Source organism: Ochotona princeps, chromosome 24 (genome assembly GCF_030435755.1).
Source record: "Ochotona princeps isolate mOchPri1 chromosome 24, mOchPri1.hap1, whole genome shotgun sequence".
Taxonomy (NCBI): Eukaryota; Metazoa; Chordata; class Mammalia; order Lagomorpha; family Ochotonidae; genus Ochotona; species Ochotona princeps.
The window spans coordinates 21,062,951-21,090,243 of NC_080855.1; the positions used below are offsets into that span (position 1 = coordinate 21,062,951).

The window sequence follows — 27,293 nt, forward strand, 5'->3', positions numbered from 1 at the left end:
TTGGCTACACGATGTTTATTCAGCGACTTCCTGTGTATATAGTGGCCACCTAGATCCTTGCTAGGTTTCCTTACCTCTCAGCATCACGGTTCCCCAACTGGGGTTGGGAAGGCCACAGCCAGGGCTAGCTTGTTGGCTGTGATTTATAATGACTGACTTGACACGATGGCACAAAGAGCTCAGAAGAAATGCTTACGGACAAAAAGTAGGAGCAGGGAGGGGGGTCCTGCGGCAGGGCCCAGAAAGGCTGCCCATCCCACGGAAACCTGAGGCAGGTCCAGGAGCTGCTCTCCCCTCCGCCCCAGGGGTGTCCCTCAAGAGGGGATTCTAAGGCACAGTGGTAAAGGGCATGATTGGCCCACCCAGCGTGGTCCTCTGGGCTCGCAGGCAGCCCTTCGCCCAGACACAGTGCAGCAAGCTTGCCATCGAGATCTTCTAGAATACACACAAGCAGCAGCAACCGTGGATGGAAGTGGAGACGAAGTCTGTCTTGGCAAAGAGTGCCCCAGGAAGGGGGGTTGCTCTCTGCCCTGAGACCAACCAGGTCCCTTGGAAGGTCCCTGAGAACAGCAGCCTGGGAGCAACAAGACTTTCAGAGGCTGACAAGGCACACAGTGGATGAATGAAAAGGTGACGATAACACGGAGAGAAACTTTGGCTCATAAAGCCTCCCAGCTGAGGCAGGGAAGCGGTGTCCAGGAACATGCGCAGATATGATGACAGCAGAGATGATGGTCAGAAATGCTTTGGCATTTCCCACACTGCCCACATCCCAAGCCCTGCTCTGCCCTCCCCAGACCCCCCACAACACACACACACACACACACACAGAGTATCTGCAGAACTAAGCCAGAAGTTGGCATTCAGAGCCTGACATCAGGAAAGAACTCTTGGCACTCTGCACTAAATCACTGTGACGAGTCCTGTCTAGACTCAGGAGCAAAGGTAACCTTGGCCTAAGCTTGACTTGAAGGGTCCATCCTGTGAGCACTTAGGCTGCACCCAAGACAGCCAGGTCGGGGAAGTCTTTTACTTCTCCTACTTCGCTGAAAGGCTGTCCACCTTGGTTGAATGTCAACTTATATCGTAATCGGATGGGTTCCTGGAATATGAAACAACAACAACAAAAAGAGCAGTATGTTAGTGGGCAGCACCACAGAGCCCAGGGAAAAGGTCTCCACCCACCCAGCAGTCACCAAGGAGCAGTGTGAGTATGTGCATGGCATGTGTGTGACTGGGTATATCTGACCCAGTCAAGGGCTTCACCCAACAGGAGACATCATAGATCAGCCCCCCAGGAGCCCTTTCTGCCCTTCTGAAGGCTGAGATGAACTGCAGTTCCAAGAGACTGGCTAACGAAGAGGCCTCACCCTGTGAGACAGCCCTGAGTCTAGCCGAGATGGCGTGATGAGTGGCTCGGAAGTCTTGGCCAGGGAGAATCCATGTGGCCCTCCCTCAGTACCCCACTACTGGAAACCCATCACAGATCTGCTTCCAATAAGCTACAAGGACAGGAAATGCTGGCAAGGGCTGGTTTACCACCACCCTCCGCTGGAACCAACCATGCTTTGGAGGGAGGCCTCAGAAAGCCTCTCCAGCCAGGAAGTGACCCCCCTTCACTTCCCTGCCACCAGAGACACCAGAACATACTTTGTGTGGATTGTCGAGCAGCAGCATCTGAGAAATCACCGCTGGAGGTGTCAAGGGACTGAACGCAGGCAGCTTGGAGCTGGATGCTGGCTGCAGCTTCACTCTCATCGACTATTGGGAGGGAAAAACCCAGCATAAGCCTTATTCCCAGCAGCTTCACTGAGCAAGAACAAATGGGCTTCATCCCCACAACCCCCCTCCAACAGGGCATGCGCTCTCAGGAAATGTGGTACTCCAAGGCACCAGCAGGAGTCCAGCCAGATGTCTTCCAGTGACTGAGGGAAGTACCTAAAAGGCTTTCCATCCATGCAGGAAATGGATCTAAAAATGGGGTTCAACAGTTGGCATCTGAGAAGCAGAATAAGGAGCCGGGCATATCAGATTGGATTTTAACTGCTTCTTACTAGCTTTGTAACCTGGGACAAAATGTTCAACTTCTAAGTCTTGTGTTGAGAATTCATAAAATAGGGTGTTTTAGAGTTTATAAAAATACTAAACCTTATAAGACTACCTTTTCCCTTTGTTTTTTTCCCTGACGCCAGATACAGGGTAAAATGATATTGATGTGGAAACAATGGTATTACCCACTTTCACCCTGTAGCCCTTGACACTTTGTTCCCTAATCAACTAAGTAAGATTATTAAAAAATAATTAAAAAAAAAAAAGACTACCATGAGGATTACAGACGCATGTCTTTTGTCTTTTCCCTTTGTGGATAACATATACACATCCTATGCCAATGAATTTCTTTCTGAGATTAAAAGTGAAAAACCACATAACCATGGAGCCGTTTTGTGGAAGAAGAGTAAACCCAAGGAGAAGAGTTGATTCAAGAGATGGAAAGAGGGCCCGGCGGCGTGGCCTGGCGGCTAAAGTCCTCGCCTTGAACGCCCCGGGATCCCATATGGGCGCCGGTTCTAATCCCGGCAGCTCCACTTCCCATCCAGCTCCCTGCTTGTGGCCTGGAAAGGCAGTTGAGGATGGCGCAAAGCTTTGGGACCCTACACCCGCGTGGGAGACCCGGAAAAGGTTCCAGGTTCCCGGCGTCGGATTGGCGCGCACCGGCCCGTTGCGGCTCACTTGGGGAGTGAAACATCGGATGGAGGATCTTCCTCTCTGTCTCTCCTCCTTTCTGTATATCTGGCTTTCCAATAATAATAATAAATCTTAAAAAAAAAAAGAGATGGAAAGAGACAGACGATAAGGAATCATCAATAACCTACCTGGAACGACTGGTACCCGATGTCACATAATCAGGAACGCTAGCCAGTGAGCCAGTAAATTCCCCATTTCATATGAAGTTAGTATAAGTGAAGATTCCATCCCTTATACCTCAAAGATAATGCCCCGGCCAGTGACCCAGTACCCAGTAATGACCAACTGCAAAGTCAGAAGGAGTAGGCCAGAGCAGGTAGACTCACCTTTGGCACAGCCACCTGAAACATGATGTCCCACACAGGCTGGGTGGCAGTGCTCATCATGGTCAACAGCAACACCTGCACCTCTGGGTGGCCCGGGACCCCCGTCTGTGAGAAGTGGAGCAGAATTCTGAATCCATTCCGGTCATACACGATAATAGGAGGCAGGTTACCTGTTGGACAGGGATCCAACCAAATGGGTTAACACTGCTGCCAAGCACCCTGACAGTCAGGGCTAAAACAGAACGGGCGTGTTATTAGCAAATGCTGCTGCTGCTCCATTTAGAACAGTGTTGGGCCTGCACCCTTCCATGGTGCCACAACCCGGTTCTTCTGTGAGCCTCCCATGACACTCCAGATTCTCTTTTCCCCACCATCTAAACAGCATTCTACAAGTTTTAAAAATAAGACTTTTCTGGAGGGAGATGTGATTATGGTTAAAATAATGTTAACATAGGAAATACAAGAAATCAGAAAGAGTGAAATTTAAAAATGTACCCAGAAATTAACTTTTAGGCTTACTGTCTTGTGATATTCATCTCCTACACATGCGTGTTTCTCTCTCTCATCTCCTAATACTTAATTTTACCAAGGGGTGAGGATAGATGAAGATCCTCTGATGGGGTTCATGAAATTCCAATGCTAATCCTATGTTGCTAAGCCACTCTTACATTAGCTGGAGGGGTGGGCAGGACATGTGATGCCACGAAGTGAGAAGAGGAGCAAGAGGGGTAGGGTTATCAGCATTGACAGAAAGCTGAAGATGAAACAGCTTCTCGTAAGTGGAGTGGTATAAAACAGAGCAAGGGACGCTGGCCACAGGGAAAATTACAAAAGGTGTCATCCAACCTTGGAGCGCATGCATCGGGACTGGGCCTCCTCAGCTGCCAATGCCTGTGCAATGGACAGCACATCCAGATACATACAGCAGACATGACGGCCAGCTCATCTAGGCCAGCAAGGGACACTGATTGCCTCACCAGAGAATGGAAAGCAGAACAGGTTGGACAATTTTCCTGGCCAAGCTTTGCAGCCTGTCCCCAGGCCTGTGGATGCGCCAAGGTGGACTTTGTCAACCAACAGACCTTGGAAAGATTTTCTCAACCTTAGAGCAATGAAACCGACAACATTTGCAGGGCGATCAAAACCACTCACGTAACACCCTCAGAACACTCTTCACATCAGGGTCTCTTGGGCGTCATCATGTCCCCCATCCCTAGGTAGCAAGGAGCGGCCCCCTCCCCTTCCTCCTCTGTGTACACAGGAGGAGAAAAAAAGACTGAAACGTGTGTCCACCCACCTTCCTCCATAACTGACCCTCCCTGCCCTAATCAGAGGCACACGTGGGCATTCATGTGACATGTGAACGATATTAAAAATAAATTTAAAAAAATAAATGAAGCAAGGACAGATGCAAATGTAAGAATACAACGTAAGAATATATATTTGGGGGTTGGCATTGTGGCAAGGGGAGTTAAGCCACCTCCTGGAATCATAAGGTACCGAATACTTTCTATTTTTTAAGATTTTTTTTCCTTTTCTTAAAGATTTATTATTTTTTTTATTAGGAAGTCAGATACAAAGAGAAGCAGAGACAGAGAGAAAGATCTTCTGTCCACTGATTCACTACCCAAGTGACTGCAAAGGTCAGAGCTGCGCCAATCCAAAGCCAGGAGCCAGGAGCCTCTTCTGGGTCCCCCCCCAGGCGCAGGGTCCCAAGGCTTTGGGCTGTCCTCGACTGCTTTCCCAGCCATTTGGGAAGTGAACCTACAGATGGAAGCAGAGAGCTGGAAAGGAAGTATAGCAGCCAGGATACGAAACAGTTCCCATATAGGATCCCGGTACATGTAAGGCGAGGACTTTAGCACCTATGCTACCAGGCTGGGCCCCCTCTCTAACTTTGCTTTTCAAGTAAGTAAATGAATCTTGTCAAATAAACAAACAGCCCAACCAAAAACACCCGTGAAGCCAATTCTTACCCTCACCTCGGGGAAGGTCCACATTGAAAGGCCACTCCATCCACACGGAGGGGAAGGAATGGCAGTCTAACAGATAAGGCGACATCAAACATCACTTACTGGGCTTGACCGACTCCAGCGGGACAAACACTTGAGCCAGAGGTGTATTCTGCGAGGCTGGGGAAGAAGCCAATGGGCCGGCTTCCCAGGACCAACCTGGCGAAGACTTAGTGCCGGGTGGAACTTCTTTGGGAATAGTTTTTTGTGGAACATAATTCCTGGAAAGATTAAAAAATTATATATATATATATGTATGTATGTATATATGTATAAATACATATATGTAAATATACACACATACATACACACACATATGTGTGTATATACACACGTGTACATAAAAAGACTAGCGAGAAATGCAGGAATCTAATTAGGCTTTCAGGACAAGATTAGGAAGGGAACACACACACACATAGGACTTCAGGCAAGGAATCTCATCTAGGCCCCGTTTCCTCATCTGTTAAGTGACAACAGAACAGTCTACCCCAGGGGACTGCAAAGGAGAATGCACAAAGCAACAGCCTGGAGCTACTGGGGGGAGGGGGACTCGGCAGCAGTTGTCTGGAAATCCCCGAGGAGTAGTGGCTGGCTCAGGTCAAGTTTCCCAAATGCTGTCCCCAGAGCCGTAAGAGTGAGGCAGAAGACACACAGATTAATGTCATGCTACACTGCATGATTATGCCCACTGGGAACACAAACTGAAACCGTTCTAGGGAACTCTGGGGAGTAACCCATCCAAGCCAGAATGATGACTGGCATGGTCACAAAACCACCAACAGGCAGCTGATAGGTGTGAGCTCCTGGCACAGCTCTGGGGTCATGGTCAGGGACACTGGCACCCTCAGGCTACTGGGCGCGCAGTGAACTACTGGGGCTCCTCCGGAAGCCAAGAACACCCCTATCATGAGCACAAGGGACCTTTGGGTATGCACTATAAAGACACTGTTGGATACATCGCCCTGGCAACTGTGGACACTGCCAAGCAGATTACACTCAAACATGTCCCCACAACGACTCATGATGTGTTTATTAAAACAGCAAGGCACATTTCTAGAAACACACATGGGGACTCTAAGACATAACATTTTACAAAATAAGTTAGCCTGCAACACGTTGTAAATTACGAGCCCTGCGTGAGACCACAACACCAAACGGGAAAAAGTAGAGGCGTGCCCACACTGTGTTTAGGCAGTGATACTGAAGCTTTGTGAATGAATCTGCTTAACGTCACGTGACAACATCCTCACCGACTACTGCCCATCTTTAAACACAGCCCACCCCCCAGGCCAAAGCTGATGTGTTCCTATAACCCAGGATAAGAGGGGAGGAGGAGGAGAGGCGGCCAACTGAACAGTGGGCCGGCTTAGAGTGCCATTCCCCAGCCCTCGCTCGAGGAGCAGCAGCAGTGGGCAGCTTCTTCCACTCACAGTGGGCCCGGAGACGGCTGGGCCGAGAGCAGATCCAGCAGGTTCCTGTCCGTAGAAGGGTTCTGAGCACCGCCACCAGTGGGATTCTGCTTTTCCTTAGAGGCGTGCTGGCCAGGGACCTGTCAAACCAGGAATGGCTGAGAGTAGGCCAGGAGATGGGTGACCACCAACTAGGCTAAGGCTCAACACGTGTCCTGGGGCAGGGGGAAAAGGGCAAGAGCACAGGGCTCCAAGGCCCTGTGGGCATGGGGTCCTGAAACAAATAAGACGTGAACCCCTTGGGGTGTTCAAGTCACACAGGATGGTGAGGAAAGCTCTGCGCCCTCTCCCAGGCCCACACTCTCCCCGGTCCCCCAGCAAGCACAGGCAGCAGTACAGTGCTGCAGCACCCCCACCCCTAGGTGGCGCTGCTCAGGGAGGCAGGTCTGCAGGACCCTTCCCTCTGCTCCCCAGTCCTCTCTCTTTTTACCTTGCTTCCAACAGGGGGGTCACCGATCCCTGTAAGAAAGCAACAGGGATGCACAGTTGTAACTTGACCTGCTTCAACATGGAGATCAAGGCCATGCCCACCGTTTCTAAGACATTTAGAAAGACTGGACCAGCCACAGGCCTACTGAAGGCCACGTGCCAAGACCGCTCTCAGCTCTGGAATGAATGTGCACACCTGAGCAGCCAGGCACACTGAGTCCCCTCGAGCAGCTATTGCTCCCTGCCCTCTCCTGACCCAGCCCGCACCATGCCTGCTCCCGCCAGCACTGCCCGCACCTAAAGCCTCCAGGTCCTGATGAAGCAAAGATGGCCCCACAGTTTCAGCCTGCTCAGTCGCACTGTCCACCTCCAGGTCAATCAGGGGGCAGTTCTTCATGCAGCCAGTTGGGTTCTGGAAGACTACAAGAGGCAGGGTTAGGGCAGGCTGTCAGGTGAGAGTCAAGTCTTCCCAGATACCCCGTTAGCTTCCCTCAGGCATCCTCCTTTGCTGTGTGCCCTCTCCCAGGCTGAACAGGCATCTGGATACTGAAGCAGCCACAGACCTTCCTACCCAATTAGTGCTCAGAGAACTTCCCCTCATCACCCCCCGCCAAAGTCCATCAACCCTGGAAGGAGCAGTATGGGCGTCTCTGCCAGCTCCGAGGTTTCTGAACATGGCTGCCTCCCAGGCTAACAGCCACACACGGCCAGGCCCAGCTGTCCCTCAGCTCCTCCCACCCCCATGAGACTTGTTTGAAGAGATCCAGGCCATGGACCCAAATGACCAAGTGCCCAATGCATCGTGCCCAACGGACCAAGTCACAGGGCTTGCCAGGAACCATGAGCCAAGGCTGAAGACTGCTGCTCTTGTCTGGCACCACAGGATGTACCTGGGAGAACCAGGGCCAGGCACAACACAGTCATCGCTTCTGTGTGTGGCCAGAGCTGGGGTCCAGCCTGAAGGCAGTGTACAAGGACTCCTGCATAGCTGTCCTCACAGGGGGCAGATGGAGGGCAAGCTCATTTCTCCACCCTCTCCACTTCTGGGGGGCCTTTCCTCCTGTGCGACTTGCAGGCTGCCCCAAGGCAGAAGCAGGAAGAAGCAGCATGCGGCTCGGAGCACCTACCTCTGGAGACAGGTATGTCCCCCAGTGAGTTGGACGCTGTGTTCCCAAAGGTGACACGGCCTTCCATCACCTGCTTGTAGAGCAGGACTCCCTGTGTGAGCAGATCATTTGCCTGCAGGATCTCCGCTGAGGAAATCAATCAGAATCCCACTTATTTAAGAGGTAGAATGAGTGAGAGAGAGAGAAGATATTTTCCATCATGGTCACAATGGCTAGGCCAGGCCAAAGCCAGAAGCCAGGAATTCCATCCAGGTGTAAGTGACTTGGCCTATCATTCGCTGTCTTCCCAGAGGCATTTGCCTCCTCCAGACTGCAATCTCTCAAACATTGACATCCTTAGTTCCCAATGGAGGAAGAAACATTTTTTTCAACAGGCACATTTAATATTATTCAACATGACACGCTTGAAATGTGGAAACATGACAACTCAGACCAACGATATGTATGCATGCACGCGAGAAAATAAAGATCCGGCCGGCACTGTGGTGTAGCAAGTAAAGCCTCCACCTGCCGTGCTAGCATCCCATATAGCACTCGTTCGAGTCCTGGCTGTTCCAGCTCCAATGTAACTCCCTGCTAATGTGCCTGCAAAAGCAGCAGAGGATGGCCCAGATGCTTGGACCCCTTCATCCAGATGATGCTCCTGGCTTTGACCTGACCCAGCCTGGCCACTGCAGCTGTCAGAGAGTGAGCCAGGGAATGGAAGATAGTCTCTCTCTCTCCGTGTGTGTGTGTCTGTCTGTCTTAAAAAAAAAGACTACAGAAATACCAACCAATGATGCCATAGTATGTCCTAGTCTAACTTGGATGTATGATTAAGGAGAAATGATCAGGGCAATCTACACACTAATATCTGATTGCTTCAGGATGTTTAGAATTTGTGTAGTGGCACAAGGAGAGAAACAGGCGGGCCAGGGGCCAAGGGGCAGAGACCGGTGAAGAGGGACAACTCCCTAGTGTCCCCCCCCAAGCTCCCCTGAGTTCCCCTGCAGCCTGGCTCTTCCGGGTCTCTCACATGCTGGAGAAACCTTGGGCACCTACACCCCTGGCTGTCTCGCTGAGCCTTGGGGGACTGTCCCTCTAGGCTTTCCTTGCTGCAGCCTAGATCTCGCTGGAAGGCCTTTCTGAGGCAGGCCTATCTTTCCCATGCCCACTCACCACCCTGAAGTCCCTCTGTCCCGTCCCTGGCCCACAAGGACCACGCCTGTGTTACACCTGGGGAAGAAAACTCACCGAGTGCGTCATCGTCATCTGTGGTGTCGCTAGCCAGCCGGAACAACGTGGGCCGCAGCTTCTCACACCGTTCATACACCACCTGGAGTGGGGCAGGGGCACAACTTGACTCACGATGCACCCGGACCCCGCAATGCAGTCAAGCTACAGCAGGCCTAGGGCTGGGAAGTGGGGGTGGAAGGGCTCCCTGGTCTGTCCTGCAGACAGGTGATGGGTAGTTTCAGGGAAAACCTGGGTTGCAAGCATTCTGAGTTTCAAAAAGAAAAGCAGGTAGGAAACATAATATAAGACTTCAGTTCAGCAAAGAGCCCACTGTCTCTGAATCCACCGTTCAGGTCCCCGCCCTGTCCCGTGCTGTAGCAACACGACGGTGTCCACCTCTCACCACCAACACCCTTACTCCCTGACCTATCCATGCCAGCATCTCTTGGGCCCAACACTCCTGTGATGCCCACCCTCAGGTTCTCCCTCAGCCACACCCAGCCAGTGCCACCTTCCTCATCCCAGGGAGAGTGTGCCCCAGGTCATTCCATCCTCATCACTGCCAGGGAGAGGACACTGTTCTGCACACCCCACACTGTCTTCCCTGAAGCCAGCCCAGCTGCATGTCCTCTCCTTCAAGACGGCCTCTCTCTCCTGCTCACTGTCCTCTCTGTGGGCAAGGGAGCTGGGCTGGCACAGTGCTCAGCATGCCAATGCCCTCCCTGAGGCACCTGCTGCTGTCTCACCACAGGAGGGAGTGGACTCGGCAGTGTCCACCTGGTCCAGTCTTTCTGCCCCCAAGTACTGTCCCCTCCACCTGCCCACAGAGGGTAAGTTCAGCGAGAATCTCCCCAAGCCCTGTGCAGTCCCTGTCCCAGCTGCCTGAGCCAGCCAGCATATGCTGGAGACAGGCTGCCAGACAGACTGGAGTCTGGAATTCCACTGGTCCATGGGATGGGAGCTCTGTGGGATCTCCCACGCCCAAACAGGACCAGCTGCAGCATGGAGAAGGCTGACGCCAGCCTGCAGGGAGAGGCAGAGAGCACCCTGCATGCAGGGCAAGAGAGCCAGGTTGGCTGGGCAGGCAGGGCAGTATCACAGCCTCCACGGACAGACCCAGACTGGGCTGGTACACAAAGGCACCAGCAACAGAAGAAAACACACACACAAACCGAACAGCACTGAAATTCAACATTTCTGCACTTCAAACGATACTACTGAGACAGTGCCAATGGCCCACGGGAAGGGAGGAAATCACTTGAACAAGGAAATCACTAGAACAAGACCAGCGTTTCTCCAATAGACAAGTGGCCAGTAAGTGCACAAAAGAATGCTCAGTAGACTCAACATGGCCAGGGGAAGGACAGAATTGGACTGTGACACCACTGCACATGAGCCAGGGTGGCTTGTCACCAAAGACGGACAGAAACAAGTGTTGGCGGGACATGGAGCCTGGGACCCCCTGAACTGCTAGGGGGTGAGGAAAGATCATAAGGCAGTCTGGTTAATATAGACTTAGCCCATGATCCAGCAATTCCACCCCTAGGCAGACACCCATGAGAACTTAAGACTTAATGTTTGTGGAAAAACCTGGATTAGTCCTAACAGCAAAACAACCGGAACAAGCCAAGTACCCTTCAGCTGAGAATGTGCCAACAAGATGAGGTGCAGTTGTTCAACGGAGTGTTACTGCACCATGAGAAGGGAGGGGAGCACCGACAGGTGCTACAAACAGGAACAGTTCTTGAACACAGAAAGCTGAGTGATGGAGGAGGCAGGGGACAGAGGAGCGGAGGGAGGATGACAGGGAGACACAAGGAAGTTATGGTGACAGCCTGGTTTGCTATCTTGATAGCGCCGAGAGCTTCCCAGCTGTCAGCAAGTGGAGATAGGCCTGATCGGGCTCTAAGTCCGTGGGGCATTACCTGCAGGGCCTCCTGGTCTGGCGGCGCCTGCCCCGGCCTGCGGTACACGCTCAGCATTTCCTGCAGCACCTTCACGTGGCTTCGCACTTCCTCCACCGCACTCACTCTCCGGGACACCTTCTCCGATTTCTCCTGCTCCTTTTGGGAGGGGGTGGAAGGAAGACAATGTGAGGCAGTAGAAGCCCTGGGTGGAGTCTGAAGAAGGAAGTGGGGGGCAGGAGGGGCACAGGGGAGTCTGGAGTCTTAGGTGAGGTGGGTGCTCACACAGTGGGCGAAGGTGCCCAGGTCAGAAGGTGCCCAAGGCACCACGGCGAGTGGCTGGGAGGCACAGGAACGTGACTGTGTAGGAAGCTGCACCCTTAGGCGGCCTGCAGGCAGCCCCAGGCCCCAGCTCTGCTCCCAGCCAACTGCTCAGCCACATGCTCAGACACGCACGCTGTCCCTCAACCCTTGTCCCGTGCAGGTCCTTTAGATTCAAGGGGAAGACACCCACCTCTTTGACCAAGTTCTTGATGAGCCGGTTGGCCGCCTGCAGGTCCTCGGGATGGCTGCTCTTGAGCAGCCTGGTCAGGAGCTGAGGAGAGAACACAGAAAAAGTGGGTGGGGCCTCTGGTCTGAGCAGTGGCGTCATGCACATGGACATCACCCAGAGCAGCAGCCCACGCTTCTTCCGCCATCGGCTTACAGGCCGTCACAGTGACGCCACAACACGGGTGACTGGGCTCATTAGGGAGGGGGGAGTGGGAAGAGTTGGCAAGATCATATCCCCGGGGGAACATCTGGCAAAGTTGGAGGACAGTTTTAGCTGAGGGACCTGGGGAGTGGGTGCTGATGGCACTGGGGAACTAGAAGAAGCTTCTGGCTCTTGGCTTTGAACTGTGTACCCTCAATCAGTGCAGTCATTTGGGGAGTAAACCAGTGGATGGAAGATTCTGTGTGTAGGGCCCGGTGGCGTGGTCTAGTGACTGGGATCCCATATGGGCGATGGTTCTAATCCTGGCAGCTCCACTTCCCATCTAGCTCCCTGCTTGTGGCCTTGGAAAGCAGTGGAGGACAGCCCAGAGCCTTGGGACCCTACACCCATATGGGGGATCTGGAGGAGGTTCCTGGCTCCTTACTTCGGATTGGCACAGCACCGGCTGTTGCGGTCACTTGGGGAGTGGATCATCAGATGGAGGACCTTCCTCTGTCTCTCCTCCTCTATGTATATCTGGCTTTCCATTAAAAATAAATAAATATTTAAAAAAAGATTCTGTGTGTTAACTCTGCCCATCAAATAAGGGGGGGGGGGGCGGGGGAAAGAGCTGAACCAACATACCAGCAGTCCCTTGCTCTCCAGCATTCCCCAGACCAGGGCCACATGGCACCTGGCCAGGGCCACTGAGCCACTCTCCCACCAGCTCATCCTGGGGAGCGTCTCTCCAGGAGAACCCTTGCCTAGACAAGCAAGAGGAACGCGCCAACAAGCCAGTTCATGCAGACCATATGTGGAAAACCCATCAGCCCACCTCCCCACACATGCCCAACACTTCAGGCCAGGATCACGGGGCAGTCTCAGGACAGTCCCTAAGAGAAGGGCTCTCTGATCCCACTCCACGCAGCCGCTGCCTTCAGGGTGGAGTCCTCACCTTTGACTTCTCCTCATCATCATCGAAGATGGAGCTCTTGGGCCAAGGAGAAGGTGGGGGTAAAATTTTATCCACCGGCAGTTTAGGATCCTGCTTGATGATCCCTGAAACATGCAATTCACAAAGTTAGGCTATTGACATGAGTATCTAAAGTCTTCAGCAAGACACAGGGTAAGTCCATTCTAGGAAAATATTGTAGCGTCAGTAGCAAGCCCATGGTGTAACTAAAGCTCAGCATTGTCTCTCAGGAGAACCCAAGAAACCACCATGAAGTCAGGGGCATCAGAGCCAAACCTGTGAGAACAGAGCCAGACTCACAGCCTGTGCCCCATGGGCCCCATGGGCACTGATACTGTGTGCAGCTGCACAACCACCCGGGCCCCGGGAATCATCATTGGATCCCTAATCAGGTGCCCGCTGTTGACTGCAAGGGGCAGAAGAAAACAGCCCACCCTGAAGCTGAGTTTTGCTTCTGAAGAGCAGAATGTAAAAGAAATGCACACTCCCAGCTTCTTCACAGGATGCACACAGGCAGGTGACAGGGGCCCAATGCCAGACCACCTGCGAACTCACAGCCCCCTTGAGCCAATCAGAGAGCCAAGACCGAGAAAGAACAAACAACTCTGAAATCTAAGGAAAAGCGCCTCCAAGGAGAGGCAAGCACCAACACTTCTAGGAATAACTCAGCCCAGACTGTCTACAAACAGCTGACAGCCCAGTATGAGCCAAGGAGAACACACAGAATCTCAGAGGGACACAATACAAAGAAATAAGCTCTTTTCCCCACAGGCCTTGCCAGGTATTCACCAAGAACAGAAAAGGCCTGAAGCCCCAGCTAAATCCCTCCTTCCCTCTTACTCCCTCTACAAGGAATAAAGGTGTTCACCTGCTGGGGAGGGGCTCCAGATCCTGCAGCATTTACAGCACTGGGGGAAACCCACTGCAGCTGAGAAAGAACACCCTAGGGTGGGGTAGGCATTACGCCCCCAGCCCAGGTCTCCCTGGGGTGGAACACTATCATAAATACATCCAGCTAAGACCTAGAGACCTAGTTGTAATGGCTATCTACAACCGAGGCCCACTCTGCAGGAGCTATCTAAGTGTAGACAGGCAGAAGCAAGAAGAAAGATCCCCTTTCCAGGAGCACAGTAGAGGAATACTAGCAGCCAAAAGCAGAGCAGGAAATCAGGCCCAACCTAAACACATGCTAACCCACAGGAATCTGGGATCTGCTATAACGAAGGCAGCTAAGGCAACCAAAATCTCCAACTCTGCTTACCCCCGCCTGCCCAAAGGAAGTCAGCTCACTTACAGGAACAAAAAGACTCCCTCCCTTAGTCACAGTTCCAAGCACAATGTCTAGCTTTCGACAAAACATTACAAGGCATATAAAAGAGCAAGAAGAAAGGACACTGAGTCTAAAGGAAACACAACATAAACACCAGAGTCAGACCTTGTTTCTTGAGCATCTGATAAGCATCTCGGATCTTGATATCTTCTGGAAACCAGACTGTCCAACTAAAGAGAATTTCGATGACTCTTCCTTTAACCTTTTCTGTGGCCCAGGACCCCAGGTACTGAAAGGAAGAGACGCAGACGTGACTTTAGAAAGCATGCAAACTGGCACTCCACTTCTGGGCTGGTTAAGTTCCAGAGGCAAGAGCTGCCAAGAGCCAGTTGGAAGTTGAAGCCCAACTAGAGGCCAGAGCATATGGCACATGGCCCCAGCCCCCTGCTGGCATTCAAGCCATCAACTTCCAGAGCTGTTCTAATTAAAGTCCACACAGGGGCAGATGTTTAGCTCAGCTATGAAGACATCGGTTAAAAACCTAAGCCCCTCCTCAGAGTGCTTTGGGTGTAATTCTCAGCTCTGGCTCCTGATCCCAGGCCTCCTGTGAATACAAATCCTGAGAGGTGGCTGGGTCCCCGCACTCATGTCAGAGATCTGGACTGAGTTTCAGCCAGGGACCCAGTCCTGTCTACTCCAAGGGCATCTGGGGAATGAATTAGTGGATGGGAGCACATACTCTTTCTCTGCCCTCATTAAAAATGATAATAATAATTCCCCAAATGAAATCCACCACATGGGGCCTAAGTCAGTCAGTGGGCACTGTGCCCATGTCTCCAGTACAAACACCCTGCCCTCCAGGTCACTTCCCTCTGCAGTCTTCACAATAAAATAGTAGAAAGCAATCTGCTTTCCTTTGTGCTGCGGCACATCCTAGTGACGTTCAGAGCCAGGAGCAGGGGTCATGGGAACCCTGCCATCTGTAGTGGGCAGCACATCACAGCTGCTGCAGGGGACAGGGGGACACAGAGACTCCCAAGTCTCATAGCTTGCCTCACATTCAGACAGGACTGAGCCCTTAATGTGAACTGAACTGAGTTGTGGGAGGCACAACAGGTGTCAGGAACATTGCTGGAATGCAACAATGGTGGGTTCACACAAAGGTGAGGCGTGGGCGAGAGGGCCAGGAGGAAAGATGCCAAGCACAAGGCAGGTGAGTATGACACACCAAGTCACACCTGACGTCTGTCACCAGCTCTGCCAGGAGACCTGTGCCTCCAAGCTCATGTTCCCCGCCCCATCCCCTCTGCCAGTCAGACCCAAAGCTTAAACACCAGCGCTGGAGGGGAGGGGTCATTCTAGCCTACGAGGAGAAGAGCACTGTCACCTGCCTGACCTCCTTCCAAGAGTTAGACAAGGTGGGCAGGTTCTCTCCATGCCCAAGTCTGCCCCCTGGCCTGAGAAATGCCACAGGAGTTTGAAGGCTGGGTACAGGGGTGGCACAGAGGACAGGGACAGCCCGGTACTCACCTTTGGGGACAACACCTTGATCAGCTCATTGAGGAAGCGGAACTTGGCCACCTCGCGGTGGAACTTCTCTCCACAGTAGTTCATGCACATCTCCAGCACCTGCACGACCCCAGAACCCCGTGAGAGGAGGGCTGGTAGCTTGGGCTCACCTCGCAGCCGAGGGGCATGTGCTGCCCGCCCCACTCCGTCACAGCTAGCCCTGCCCATTACCCATGAAAACAACCACCACTCTCAGATCAAGAAAAACATGCGACCTGGTCAACAGGGCTGTAGCACCCAGGGAAGAGCTGAGAGGGGCGTGTGTATGTGTGCACCCTGAGGTCACCCCGCCTTCAAAAAAGACCCTGTGGGCAGGCAAAACTAGCCCTTCCCCCAGAGGCAGACACCTGGTACTGGCACTTGAGAGGAGCCCTTACCAGTTCACCCACTGGCACCCACCAGGAGAGTAAGGCCTGCCCATATTCCTCGGGTCCACACTGTGGTTTTCTTTCTTTTTTCAAAAGATTTTATTTTTATTGTATAGGCAGATTTGCAGCAGTCGGAGCTAAGACGATCCGAATCCTGGAGCCAGGAGCCTCCTCCAGGTCTCCCACATGGACTTAAGGTCCCAAAGACTTGGGCCATACCCCCACTGCTTTCCCAGGCCACAAGGATGGAACTGGATAGCAAGTGAAGCAGTCAGGTCACAAACTGGTGCCCAGATGGGATCTGGTGCTTGTAATAGAGCCAATGCACTGTCGCTGTGGTTTTCAACCTGTCAAATTTGTGATCAACTTTTAAAAAGCCAGAAAATTCATTTGAAATTCTGGATTTCAGTTTCTTTTGGGGGGAGCAGGGAAACAGGAAATTCTAGCATTTTTAGGTTCAATTTCACGCCTGGTGGCATCCAGGCTGCCCTCAAACACAAGCACCCACCCAGGCAGAGCACTACTATCTGGTGTTGTAGTCTTTGCCCGATGGTTTCACTCATCTATGTCACCAGCTTGTTCCTATTAGACCTGAACTTGTCAGTCTTGGTCTAAGAAGGACATACAGGAATGTAAAGTCTTCCTGAGGCTGGCGTTGTGGCACAGTGGGCTGAGCTGCCACTGGCGATGCCAGCATCTTGTATCCCCATGTTTGAGCACCAGTTCAAGTACTAGCTGCTCTGGTTCTGATCCAGCTCCCTGCTAATGCAGCCGGGGAACTAGCAGGAAATGGCCCAAGGGCTTCTGCTCCTGCCACCTACAGGTCAGGGATTCAGACGGAGCTCTAGGCGCTAAGCTTCCTTCAGCCTGGCTCAGTTCCAGCCACGTGGCCATTTAGGGGAACCACAGCAAATGCCAGACCTCACATTTTCTCCTTTTCTGTCACTCTGCCTAGAAGAAACCCTTCCTTTCTTCCCATTTCCCAAAGCAGGTTCAGCCCTATTCCAGGACGGGCCGCCTGGCCGCAGTCTCCCTCTAGCCTGCTGTGCGAGGCCTGTGAGGGTGAACCCCCGGCAGGGCGGTGCTGCAGGCAGACTCCCTCTCAGAGCATCAGTACAAGGCAAATCAAACTCACCGTTAAGGCATACAGCGCTTCCTTCTCCTGTGGAGACTGGATCTTGTGGGCCAGCAGCCAAGGTGCATGTGTGGAACTGAAGGAAAACAAACAGACCCAGACTGGGCAGGGAGGAACAGGCAGGCACTCCGCCACCACTCCCCAGGAGCCGAGTCCTGGTGCACAGGTGCCACATACTGCACACGGCCCCACGCATGCGTCCCAGCCAAGGACCAATTCCCACAGCTCTCACTGCCCTGGCCAGGACCTCCTTGTGCTTGGGGTCCAGCCTCACAGCCCACGTGGAGCCAGGTCTTAGGCAGGCAGTATGTCCCAACTCTGGGATTACTTCAGAAGAGCTCAGTTATTCAGTACCACAGGGTGGCAACATCTGCACGCAGGCCCCAAATGCTTCAGCTCCAATGCAGATGTATGGAAAATAGCTCAAATGAAACCCAGCCCTTTCCCTTCATTTTTATGACACAAAGGAGACAATTTTTTATTATGGCATGTACCCTTACGTGCCCCAGCTACACTCCAGCAGGAATGTGCAGTGTTTATTATACTATGCAAAATACTCGTAAGTACCTGGCAGTTGCTAATGACCATCCTAACACACACACACACACACACACACACACATAAACTTATTAATCTTAGAAAACTACTGTTTCCAGTATACTGTTGGAGGCAGGGAAGTAGGAAGAAAAAAGTCTACCCCCAGCACAGCCCTGAGAGATGCAGGCCTGTGTACAGTCTGGGGGGGTGGGGTCCCCAAAGCCAGGTGTGTGGGAGGCTTCACCTTACCCATTAGGGTCAGTGTTCACCTGCTCACAGAAGTTCTGGATAGCTGACCAATTCTGTTGTGCCACGCTTGGGTCTGTGGCTTTGTCTGTCAAGAAAAAAATTTAAAAACGTAGTTAAAATGTGATACAAAGACACATATGACCCATTCTCCATCTGTGATGGCGCACACCTGTCACAGAGAAGCAGGTACATCATGACTGCGGCCACCATGCCTGGGCCACCCACCAAGCACCGCATCTGCCACGAGCCACGCCCTTAGTGAGGGTTTGCTGAGTGAGTGAATGAGCCAGTGAATCAATTAAACAAAGCAGAGGTCGGCCTGCACGTGCCTTCCTCATGTCCCGGCCAGGATGCCCCCACCCCAGCCAGGCAAGGAGGATGGGAGAAATTGACGACTATCCAGAGGCTGTTCAGCTGCATGATGGGAAGACTTTCATAAAATCCCGATACCCTCCACGCAGCCTGGCCTGCGGTCCACACCATGCAGCCCTGTTGTAGCAATCGGAAGCGAAGGCGCTGGGCTGTTACTCCTTCTGCCCAAACAGCCACTTCCTCCATCTCCACCAGAAGATGATTCCCCACGGCTCCAGCCCAGGCCCCTCCCGCCCTGCTGGTCATTGAGGACTGCAGTCACCCCAGGGCATGAGCCATTGCTGACTGACAGCACTCACGCCAATGTCACGAGGAAGTCACGTGTGCCAACAGCGGGGCTCAGAGGCTGTGCAATTGCCTGCTAAGCCCCCACTGTCCTGGTTCCAGGTGGAGTGGGGAGACAAGATGGTCCATTCCCAGGAGTCCCTCACTCCACCGGGGCTCTCCCCACTGGCCTCTCTCAGAAATCCTGCCCATCCTTCAGGTCCCCAAAATACCGCCTGCTCATGAAGATGTCCTCAGTCTGTTTATGTCCCACTCCACAAGGCAACGGCTACCTTTTCCCTCTCTGAACTGTAGCTCTTACGTGGGCTTTATTTTTTTTAAGACTTATTTATTATTTTTATTGCAAAGTCAGATATATATACAGAGAGGATGAGAGACAGAGACATATCTTCCATCCGATGATTCACTTCCCAAGTGACCACAATGGCCGGTGCTGCGCCGATCCGAAGCCAGGAGCCCAAATCCTCTTCCGGGTCTCCCATGCAGAAGCAGGGTCCCAAAGCTTTGGGCCATCCTTGCCTGCTTTCCCAGGCCACAGGGAGCTGGATGGGAAGCAGAGCTAGCTGCCAGGATTAGAACCAGTGCCCATATGGGATCCCAGCATGTTCAAGACGAGGACTTTAGCCACTAGGGCCCAGGACTATGATTTAAAGGAGACAGTGTCTTACAGCAGTATGTGGTAAGTAATCAATAACCCTTCATTACTGTGCCACACCTGACAGAAGCCAAGAACAAAACTCCCGAAGGCAGAAGCCACCAACCACAGCTGTGACTTACAATGGGGTTATATCCCCATAAACCCAGTCTGTTAAGTTACAAACACACTTGATATGCCCAGAAGAACTGGACCCCTAGAAGTCAGACTGCCAGTGGCTACTTGCCACACCATTTATGTGAAACTGCAGGTCTTAGAATCTGCCTTTCAACTCCCCCAAGTAATTCTACACTGGTTAGGTCAAGGTTGATACTTCAAAGGAATTCTGACTGCAACAGGTAAACACACCTCCAGTTCAGAAAGCAGGGGGTGGGGGGGCAAGCTCACCTGCCAGAATCCTGCCCCTGCCAGGTACCAGTCTTTAGAGAAAGAAGCAGCCTCCAAGGTCATGTTCTGAACAAGTCAAGGCCAGCAGCAGAGAGGTCTCCTACCTGCAAATCAGTTCCTTTTATTTTTTACTTGCTAGAATCTGTGTCTTGTGGATTTGCTGAAGTTTCAACACAGCTCAAAACTAAGTAACAGCTGCCAGACCTACAGGGCCAGCACAGGGGTATAGCAAGCTAATCCTCCACCTTGTGGTGCCAGCATCACATATTTGCACCACTTCCTGTTCCAAGCTGCTCCACTTCCAACCCAGTACCCTGTTATGGCCTGGGAAAGCAGCAGAGGATGGCCCAAAGCCTTGGGACCCTGCACCCACATGGGAGAACTGGAAGAAGCTCCTGGATCCCACCTTCATATCAGCCCAGTTCAAACCAAGGCAGCCATTTGGGGAGTGAACCAGAGACTGGAAGATCTCTGTCTCTCACTTGCTCTTTCATAAACAAATTTAAAAAAAAAAAAGAAAGTTACAGCTGTCATTTTGGAAGATTCCTTATTGCGGGCCGGTTACCATTCCATGTTCTTGGCACAGCTGGGGCTGCACTGAGCGCCCAAGCACATCTTTTTTTGCCGTTGAATATGGAAACATCACCATTACCTTTACTGACACATTAGGGCCACTTTTGTTTTTAAAGAATGATTCATTATTTTCTTGCAAAGGGAGATCTGCAGAGAGACAAAGATTTTCTGTCCACTAGTTTACTCCCCAAGTGGCCCCAATGACTGGAGCTGAGCTGATTCAAAGCCAGGAGCTTATTCTGGGTCCCAAAGCTTTCAGCCATTCTCCACTGCTTTCCTAGGCAACAAGCAGCGAGCTAGATGGGAAGTGGAGCAGCCAGGATACCAACTGGTACCCACATGGGATCCCAGAGAGTTCAAGGTGAAGATTTAGCCATTGAATCACAGCACACCACTACATGGGCTCCCACCACCACCATTTTACACTGGGACAATCCCAGCCCGCTGCAGAGTACAAGAACAGACTAGAATTCAGCCCCCAAGCCCTGAGGTCTCCACTGCTCCTAGGAGGCAGGGTTTTGTTTGTTTTCCTTTTACTGGGCTTGTTTTGACAAAAGCAGGGGGGGCCTCCTCTTGGGAACTGGCCTTGCTTTCCTGCCCAGAGTTTCTCAGGAACCCTGCTAGCTGCATTGGTGCCTAGGGGGGATCTTGGCACTGCTGTCTTTGGAATGAATGCACTATGCAGCGTCTGCCCAGTTGGCTGGACACATGGCTGCTGCCAGGAGGCGGCTGTGTCACTTCTGAAACAACAGTCTTCACACACAGTCTGCTGTGAGACACTCCAGGAAACAACAGCCCTCACCCCCACCCACTGCCACTGGAGGCCCAGCAGCTGTGTCCTATCAGCCACTGACACCATCTGCTGCTCCCAGGAGCGGCCAGGGCCCCACAGGCCTAGCAAGGAAATCCCCCACGCACTGCTGCAGGGCATGGAGGCACTGCCACCAGAGAAGGCAGGGTGCATCTGCAGGGCGGGGGATGGGAAAAAGCAGGCACAGGGTCCCAAGTATTACTCTATGGCCCTACACAAGGGGACTTCATGAAGCTCAGAGAAAAACAAGAAGCTCCTGGCTCCTGATTGGCTCAGCTCTGGCCGTTACAGCCACTTGGGGAGTGAATCATCCAACAGAAGATCTTCCTTTCTGTAAATGACTTTCCAATAAAAAGAAAATCTTTTTTTTTTTTTTTTAAGTATTTTAGTGTAAAAAAATCTTGGAGTCTGTGCATAATTTTTTCTTAACATACATTTTCCATGAACTATTCAGATCTCATTATATAAATGGATTTCAAGATATTTTTTGCACCAAAATAATCATTTTAATTCCATTTTCCACAAACTTTTTTAAATTGTAAAGTCAGATTTACAGAGAAAAGGACAGCGAGAAAGATCTTCCATCTACTGGTTCACTCCCCAAGTGCCCACAACAGCTGGAGCTGAATCAATCTGAAGCCAGGAGCCTGAAGCTTCTTTTAGGTGCAGGGTTCCAAGGTTTTGAACCGTCCTCCACTGCTTTCCCAGGCCACAAGCAGGGAGCTGGATGGGAAGTGAAGCAGCCAGGATATGAACCAGCGCTCATATGTGATTCTGGCTAATGCAAGGTGAGGATTTAACCACTAGGCTAAATTGCGCTGAGCTCTCCATGAACTTTTTTTTTCCTCCTCCACAAATTTTTTTGAAAGCCCCTCACACTTGCTTAATAACAGCCACATGTGTGTGGTTCACATGGCACTTGCTACATGCCAGAGGATTAAGCCAACAGCTGAGAACTCTGGTTGTGTGTGAAATGGTTCCTCAGAGTGTGACTAGTTCAGAAACCAACTTACCTCTTGACAGCTGGCAACTCCCAGGATCACCACCCCAGCACGGGGGATCCCTGAGGCTGCGAGCTACAGGATTCAGGCCCTCAACAGCTAGCTCACCCCAGAGTGCTTCCCTGGGGGTGCACGTAGAAAACAGGCTTGGCTCCCAGAGAACACACTCAGTCTGCAAGAAACTCGAATTACAGGGCCGGTGCGAGGGCTCAGTTGGCTAATCCTCTCCTTGCAAATGGCAGCATCCCATATGAGTGCCAATTTGTGTTCTGGCTCCTCCGCTTCCCATCCAGCTCCCTGCTTGTGGTCTGGGAAAACAGCAGAGGATGGCCCAAAGTCATGGGAACCGGCACCCACGTGGGAGATCCAGAAAAAGGTCTTGGTTCCTGGCTTCAAATCTGCTCAGCTCCTAGCTTTGGTTAGGCTCAGCTCTGACCATTGTGGCCACTTGGAGAGTGAACAAACAGATCTTTTTCTCTCTCCTCTCTGTAAATCTGACTTTCCAAGAAAAAAAATCTTGAAAAAACAAAACAAACAAAAAAACTTGTATTATAAACAGACTGCAAGCCTGGCCTTCCCAGAGCAAGAGAGGCAAGAAGGTGGGGTTGGAGGAAGGCAAGATACTAGAACAGGAGGACCAATCATTGCTGTTACAAACAGCACAAGAGGGGGTGGGCTAGTGAATTCCAGTACTTGCAAATAGGGAGGAGAGCAGTGTTACCTGTAGTCACATGAGGCTAGGGCAGGGCAGGGCAGGGCAGGAGAGGCCATGAGCAGAGCACAGAGCCACTGTTTGTACTGTTTATTACTTTTTAAAAAACAAGACAAAAACACTTAAAGAGTTACAGAAAGAGGGAAAGACCTTCCATCCACTGGTTCATTCCTCAGATGGCTGCACCATCCTCGGCTGGGCAGGCTGAAGCCAGGGGCTTCTCTCATGCCTCCACATTTGTGACAGGGGCCCAAGCACTTGAGCCCCCTTTTGCTGCTTTCCCAGGCCATCAGTGGGAAGCTAGATGGGAAGTGAAGCAGCAAGAACACAAACCGGTGCTCATATGGGATGCGAACATCATAGGCGGTGGCTCAACCCACTGTCCACAAGCCCAGCCCTGCTGAGCGTATTTTTAAAGAGTCCCCAACCCTTGACGTTCCCTTGGGGGAATGCCACAGGCGAGTCTAGGTCCAAAGACTAGGTGGGTGCACTTTCACTCTCTACCCACCCTAGGGGTCTGCATCCTCGTGTTTCTTCCTCCTGGCCATCTTCACCCGCCCCCCCCCCATGGATACCAGGCACAATATGGACGAATGGTCTAACCTGGACCAATAAGTGGGAAAACCACAGCTTTCTGTCAATGGGAAAAATAAATGATTTCTGCTGGCTACACAGCAAGGATAGGACAGACAGCAAATTCAAGACAGGACAAGAATCTCCACCCTACTGAGGGCTCCTGGGCGAGCTCAGTCCACAGCAGGGATTCAATTCTTTCCTTCTACTGATGTCTGGGCTAAACTAGGATGAGTGAGTGCTCAGCCACTTCAACTGCAACAGAGATAAGAACTGCAAGCACTTACTGGCCCTGCCACTGGCAGGCACTATTTTAAGGGCGCTCCATGCACTCACACCTCTGATGCTCCACAACTCCAAGCCTTTCTGTTCTCATCTTCATAACACCACTGCCCTGCGTGCTCAGGTAAGATCTGTCAGTGAGCCAGGCTTATTTAATCCTCAGGCACCTGCAGCAGGCACCTGCCTTCAACCGCAGACTGTGCTGAGCCCCCCCTGCCCTGGGTCCTACAACAGCTGTCTCCCCATCCACCGGTGTCAGTTTAAACCACAGTTCACCTTCTCTAATCCTACTCCCAGAAGGAAAAGAACATGGTCACACAGACTGCAATTCTTGTCTGAAGTCCACTGGACACCCCAGAGGGGGACCTCCCGGGGAGCAGGGTGGAGGAGACCCTGCCCTTCCCCCACTTCCCCAGGAAACCTGGCAATGACTAGGGGCACTCTTCGTGGTTAAGCCTGGGAAGGGGAGGGGCTGGCATAATGACTAACCCTCCACCTGCAAGCACTGGGATCTCATAGAGGCATTTGTGTCCCGGCTGCTCCACTTCCCATCCAGCTCCCTGCCTGTGGCCTGGGAAAGCAGTGGAGGACGGCCCAAAGCCTTGAGATCCTACACCCACATGGGAGACCAGGAAGAAGCTCCCGGTTACTGGCTTTGGATCAGTTGAGCTCCGGCTGTTGCAGCCATTTGGAGAGTCAGCTAGTGAGTGGATGGAAGATCTTTCTCTCTGTCTCGCCTTCCCTCTGTAAATCTGATATTTTGATTAAAATGTATATATAATAGCTTAAAAAAGAAGATTTGGAAGGGGAGATGTATTACTGGCATCTAGTGGGTCTTGGCAGAGAGGCAGTGAATGAGCAGGCTCCCAGGCCGTCAGGGGTCAGAGGCTGGGCAATGCTTGTGGGAGGGAGACTCCGGTTTCTCTCACCAGCTGTTTCCAACCTGCTAAGTTCTGCCTCAGCCCCCAGCGCTCAGCAACTGGGGCTGTGGAACTGATAGCTCACTTCCACGTGTAGTCCTCTTGATCTCCTTCCCTAAATACTCAAAAATACTGCCCTCCCTCTGACTGGGGCAGCCCTTCCAGCTCTGGCCTCCTCCTCCTCCAGCACCTGGACGCCCCCTGCAGAGGGCCAACTCCACCATCCCCCTAAGGAACATCCAGGTAGAAGACCCCCCTGATCCTTCCTCCTTGTAAACTCCTTTACATTCAAATTCCCCCTTACCACCCTCTCCCCTCTCCCACATTCAAGCACACCTTCCCATTGGCATACAGATTCCAGCCTTCCTTCGGAAACCAGAGGGGCCGGCCACTTTGGACAGCATCCCCCCAAAGAAGCTGGAGCTGCTTGGGCACCTCAGTCCAGACACTTCCTCTTGGCCTCCCCCTGGATGAGCTGCCCGTTACCATGTGACCCGTCAAAGCTGTCGACGCTTCCTCCCAACTGTCTGTGTCCAACTCCGTGAGAACTAACAAGTGACCTGCTGGCTCCTAAGCTCAGAGCTGCGCCTTCTCAGCACGCTCCGTAAGCAGCCAGAGTGCCAACCACACCCCACCTGCACCTCCCTGCTCTCCAGCTTCTCCCTACTCACTCTCAAAAATAATAATAATACAAAAAAGGTCAGTTTTATTTATTTGAAAGGCAGAATGACAGAGCAAGAGGGACAGAGATCTTCCATCTCAGATTCACTCCGCATAGGGCTAGGAACCCAGACCTCCACTCGGGTCTCATTCTCACGTGGGTGGCCAAGATCCAGGCACTTGGACCATCTTCTGCTTTCCCAGGAAAATCAGCAGGGGTTTGGATCACAAGTGGAGCAGCTGAGACTTGAACTAGGCTCCAATATGTGAAGACAGAGTTGTAATCCGTGGTGTAACGCACTGTACCACCACGCCAGCCCCCTTTCCTCCTCTACTCATCAATATTGGGGCTTTCCAGGGCACGTCTTCCAAATCGCTGCTCTACTTAACATGCAGCCTCAAGGGCAGTGTATTCCATATTGGAGGGGTTGGGGTCCAAGTCCTGGCTCCTCCACTTCAGATCCAGCTTCCTGCTAATGCACCCGGAGGTTCAAGTGTTGGTGGGCCCTGTCACCCCCTACGGGAGACCTGGATGGAGTTCCTGGCTTTTAGCTTCAGCCTGGCCCAGCCCTGGCTACTGTGGATGTTTGGGGAGTGAATAGCAAATGGGATGTATCTGCCTTCCAAATAAATAACTCTTAAGAATACAGTGTCGCCAGGCAACCGGCGACTCCCAAACCTCCTCTTTGACCCAAACTGCCTGGGGAGCATCTCTCAGCTGCAGCTGCAGCCCTGCTAGCCGCACAGTGGGCTCCTCCTCCCAGCCCAGGCTCCCCCAACAATCATTTATGTGACCCTGAAACCCGGGAAGCCCGCCAGACTCCACTCCAGAGCTCCAGCAAGAATCAGCCCTACCACTCCTTCCTGCTCTCCTCCTGCTGCGGCCGGTAAACACCGCCAAGAGAGCTTTTAATCACCTCTCAGTCCGACTCTATAACCAGTTCCTATGGGTTACAGGCGGCGCCTTTAACCAGCTTGCCGGATCACACTGCCCTGGCTGGACTCGGCCCAACAGCCCCCGACACGCCAGAAGAGAACAGGGAGGAACCGCCTTCCTGCAGCTGACCCCCGAGGGATGCCGGCCCCCCTTGCCTCAGTCAGGCCTGCACCTTCTTCTGCACACTCCTCGCTCTCGCGGCTTCGCCCTGGATGACCTCCTTGGGGCCAGAACTGTTCATCCTCAGCCCTGCACAGGCAGGTTCCTCGGCCTGCAACGGTGACCGGCAGCTCCCCACCCCCAGCACCATGATCGCCCCTCCCCCAATCCCGTTAACCAGCTGCTGCTGGTGTCCAAACTGTGTCGGTGAGCAAGGACATCCCCGCGCTGGGTTAGGCGTCTCAGCATCCCCAGCCCCTCCCACAGCCCTACACAAAGTGTGCGTGTGTAGCGGGGAGGGGCATTTTATCCCTTTCCACTCTCAATTCCTCCTTGGTAAAAGGGGCCACAAACACGCCAACCCCTATCCGCTAGGGCTCCGGGAAGCCCAACCTAAGAAGTCTGGCGGGAGAAACACACACAGAAGGCATAAAGGCCTGTTTTGACATTAAACGCAGCAGCCCGACAGCGACCGTGCAGTCCCTCACCACACCGCCTGCGTGTCCTGCCCGACACCCCCCGCGGCGGACAATCGGTGCTACCCTGGGGTCCTGAAGAGGGCCTTGGGCACAGCGCTGGGCAAAGGGGCGCACACACGCCGGCCACCGTGCAGCCGGAGCCGGGGCTGAGCAGCGACGGGTCTGCAGCCCTGGCGATCCTGAACACGAAGCCGCTGGCTGGCCTTCCCCGCCGGAGGCAGGCCCCGGGCGGCGGGAAAGGAGGCCTCACACGCCGCACTGACCCTCGTTGAGGGGCGGCCGCAGGCTACTCACTGAGCCACAGTTCCAGCGCCGCCGCCGGCCCCGGGGGTCCCCCGGACGACTCGGTCCCCGCCGTCGCCCCCGTCCCCGCCGCCACCGCCGTCGCCGCCATCAGCCCAGCCCCACCGCAGCGGCCAGCCCGGGTACCCGGCCTTCCAGCTGCCGCCGCCTGCGCGCTCCCCG

General features: G+C 52.8%; 1 protein-coding gene across 1 annotated transcript; it reads right to left on the reverse strand.

The window, feature by feature from the left end:
• Positions 1-27,293, reverse strand: GGA2 (golgi associated, gamma adaptin ear containing, ARF binding protein 2). The gene is made up of 17 exons (XM_058681117.1): positions 27,123-27,293; positions 18,023-18,107; positions 17,237-17,312; positions 15,695-15,793; positions 14,330-14,453; positions 12,877-12,980; positions 11,742-11,822; positions 11,249-11,386; positions 9,342-9,423; positions 8,109-8,234; positions 7,279-7,401; positions 6,983-7,011; positions 6,514-6,632; positions 5,147-5,304; positions 3,072-3,241; positions 1,651-1,761; positions 1-1,102 (listed from the first exon to the last, which is right to left on the reverse strand). The coding sequence occupies exons 1-17, from the start codon at positions 27,220-27,222 to the stop codon at positions 992-994; spliced, it is 1,836 nt and encodes a 611-aa protein (XP_058537100.1). The 5' UTR covers positions 27,223-27,293; the 3' UTR covers positions 1-991.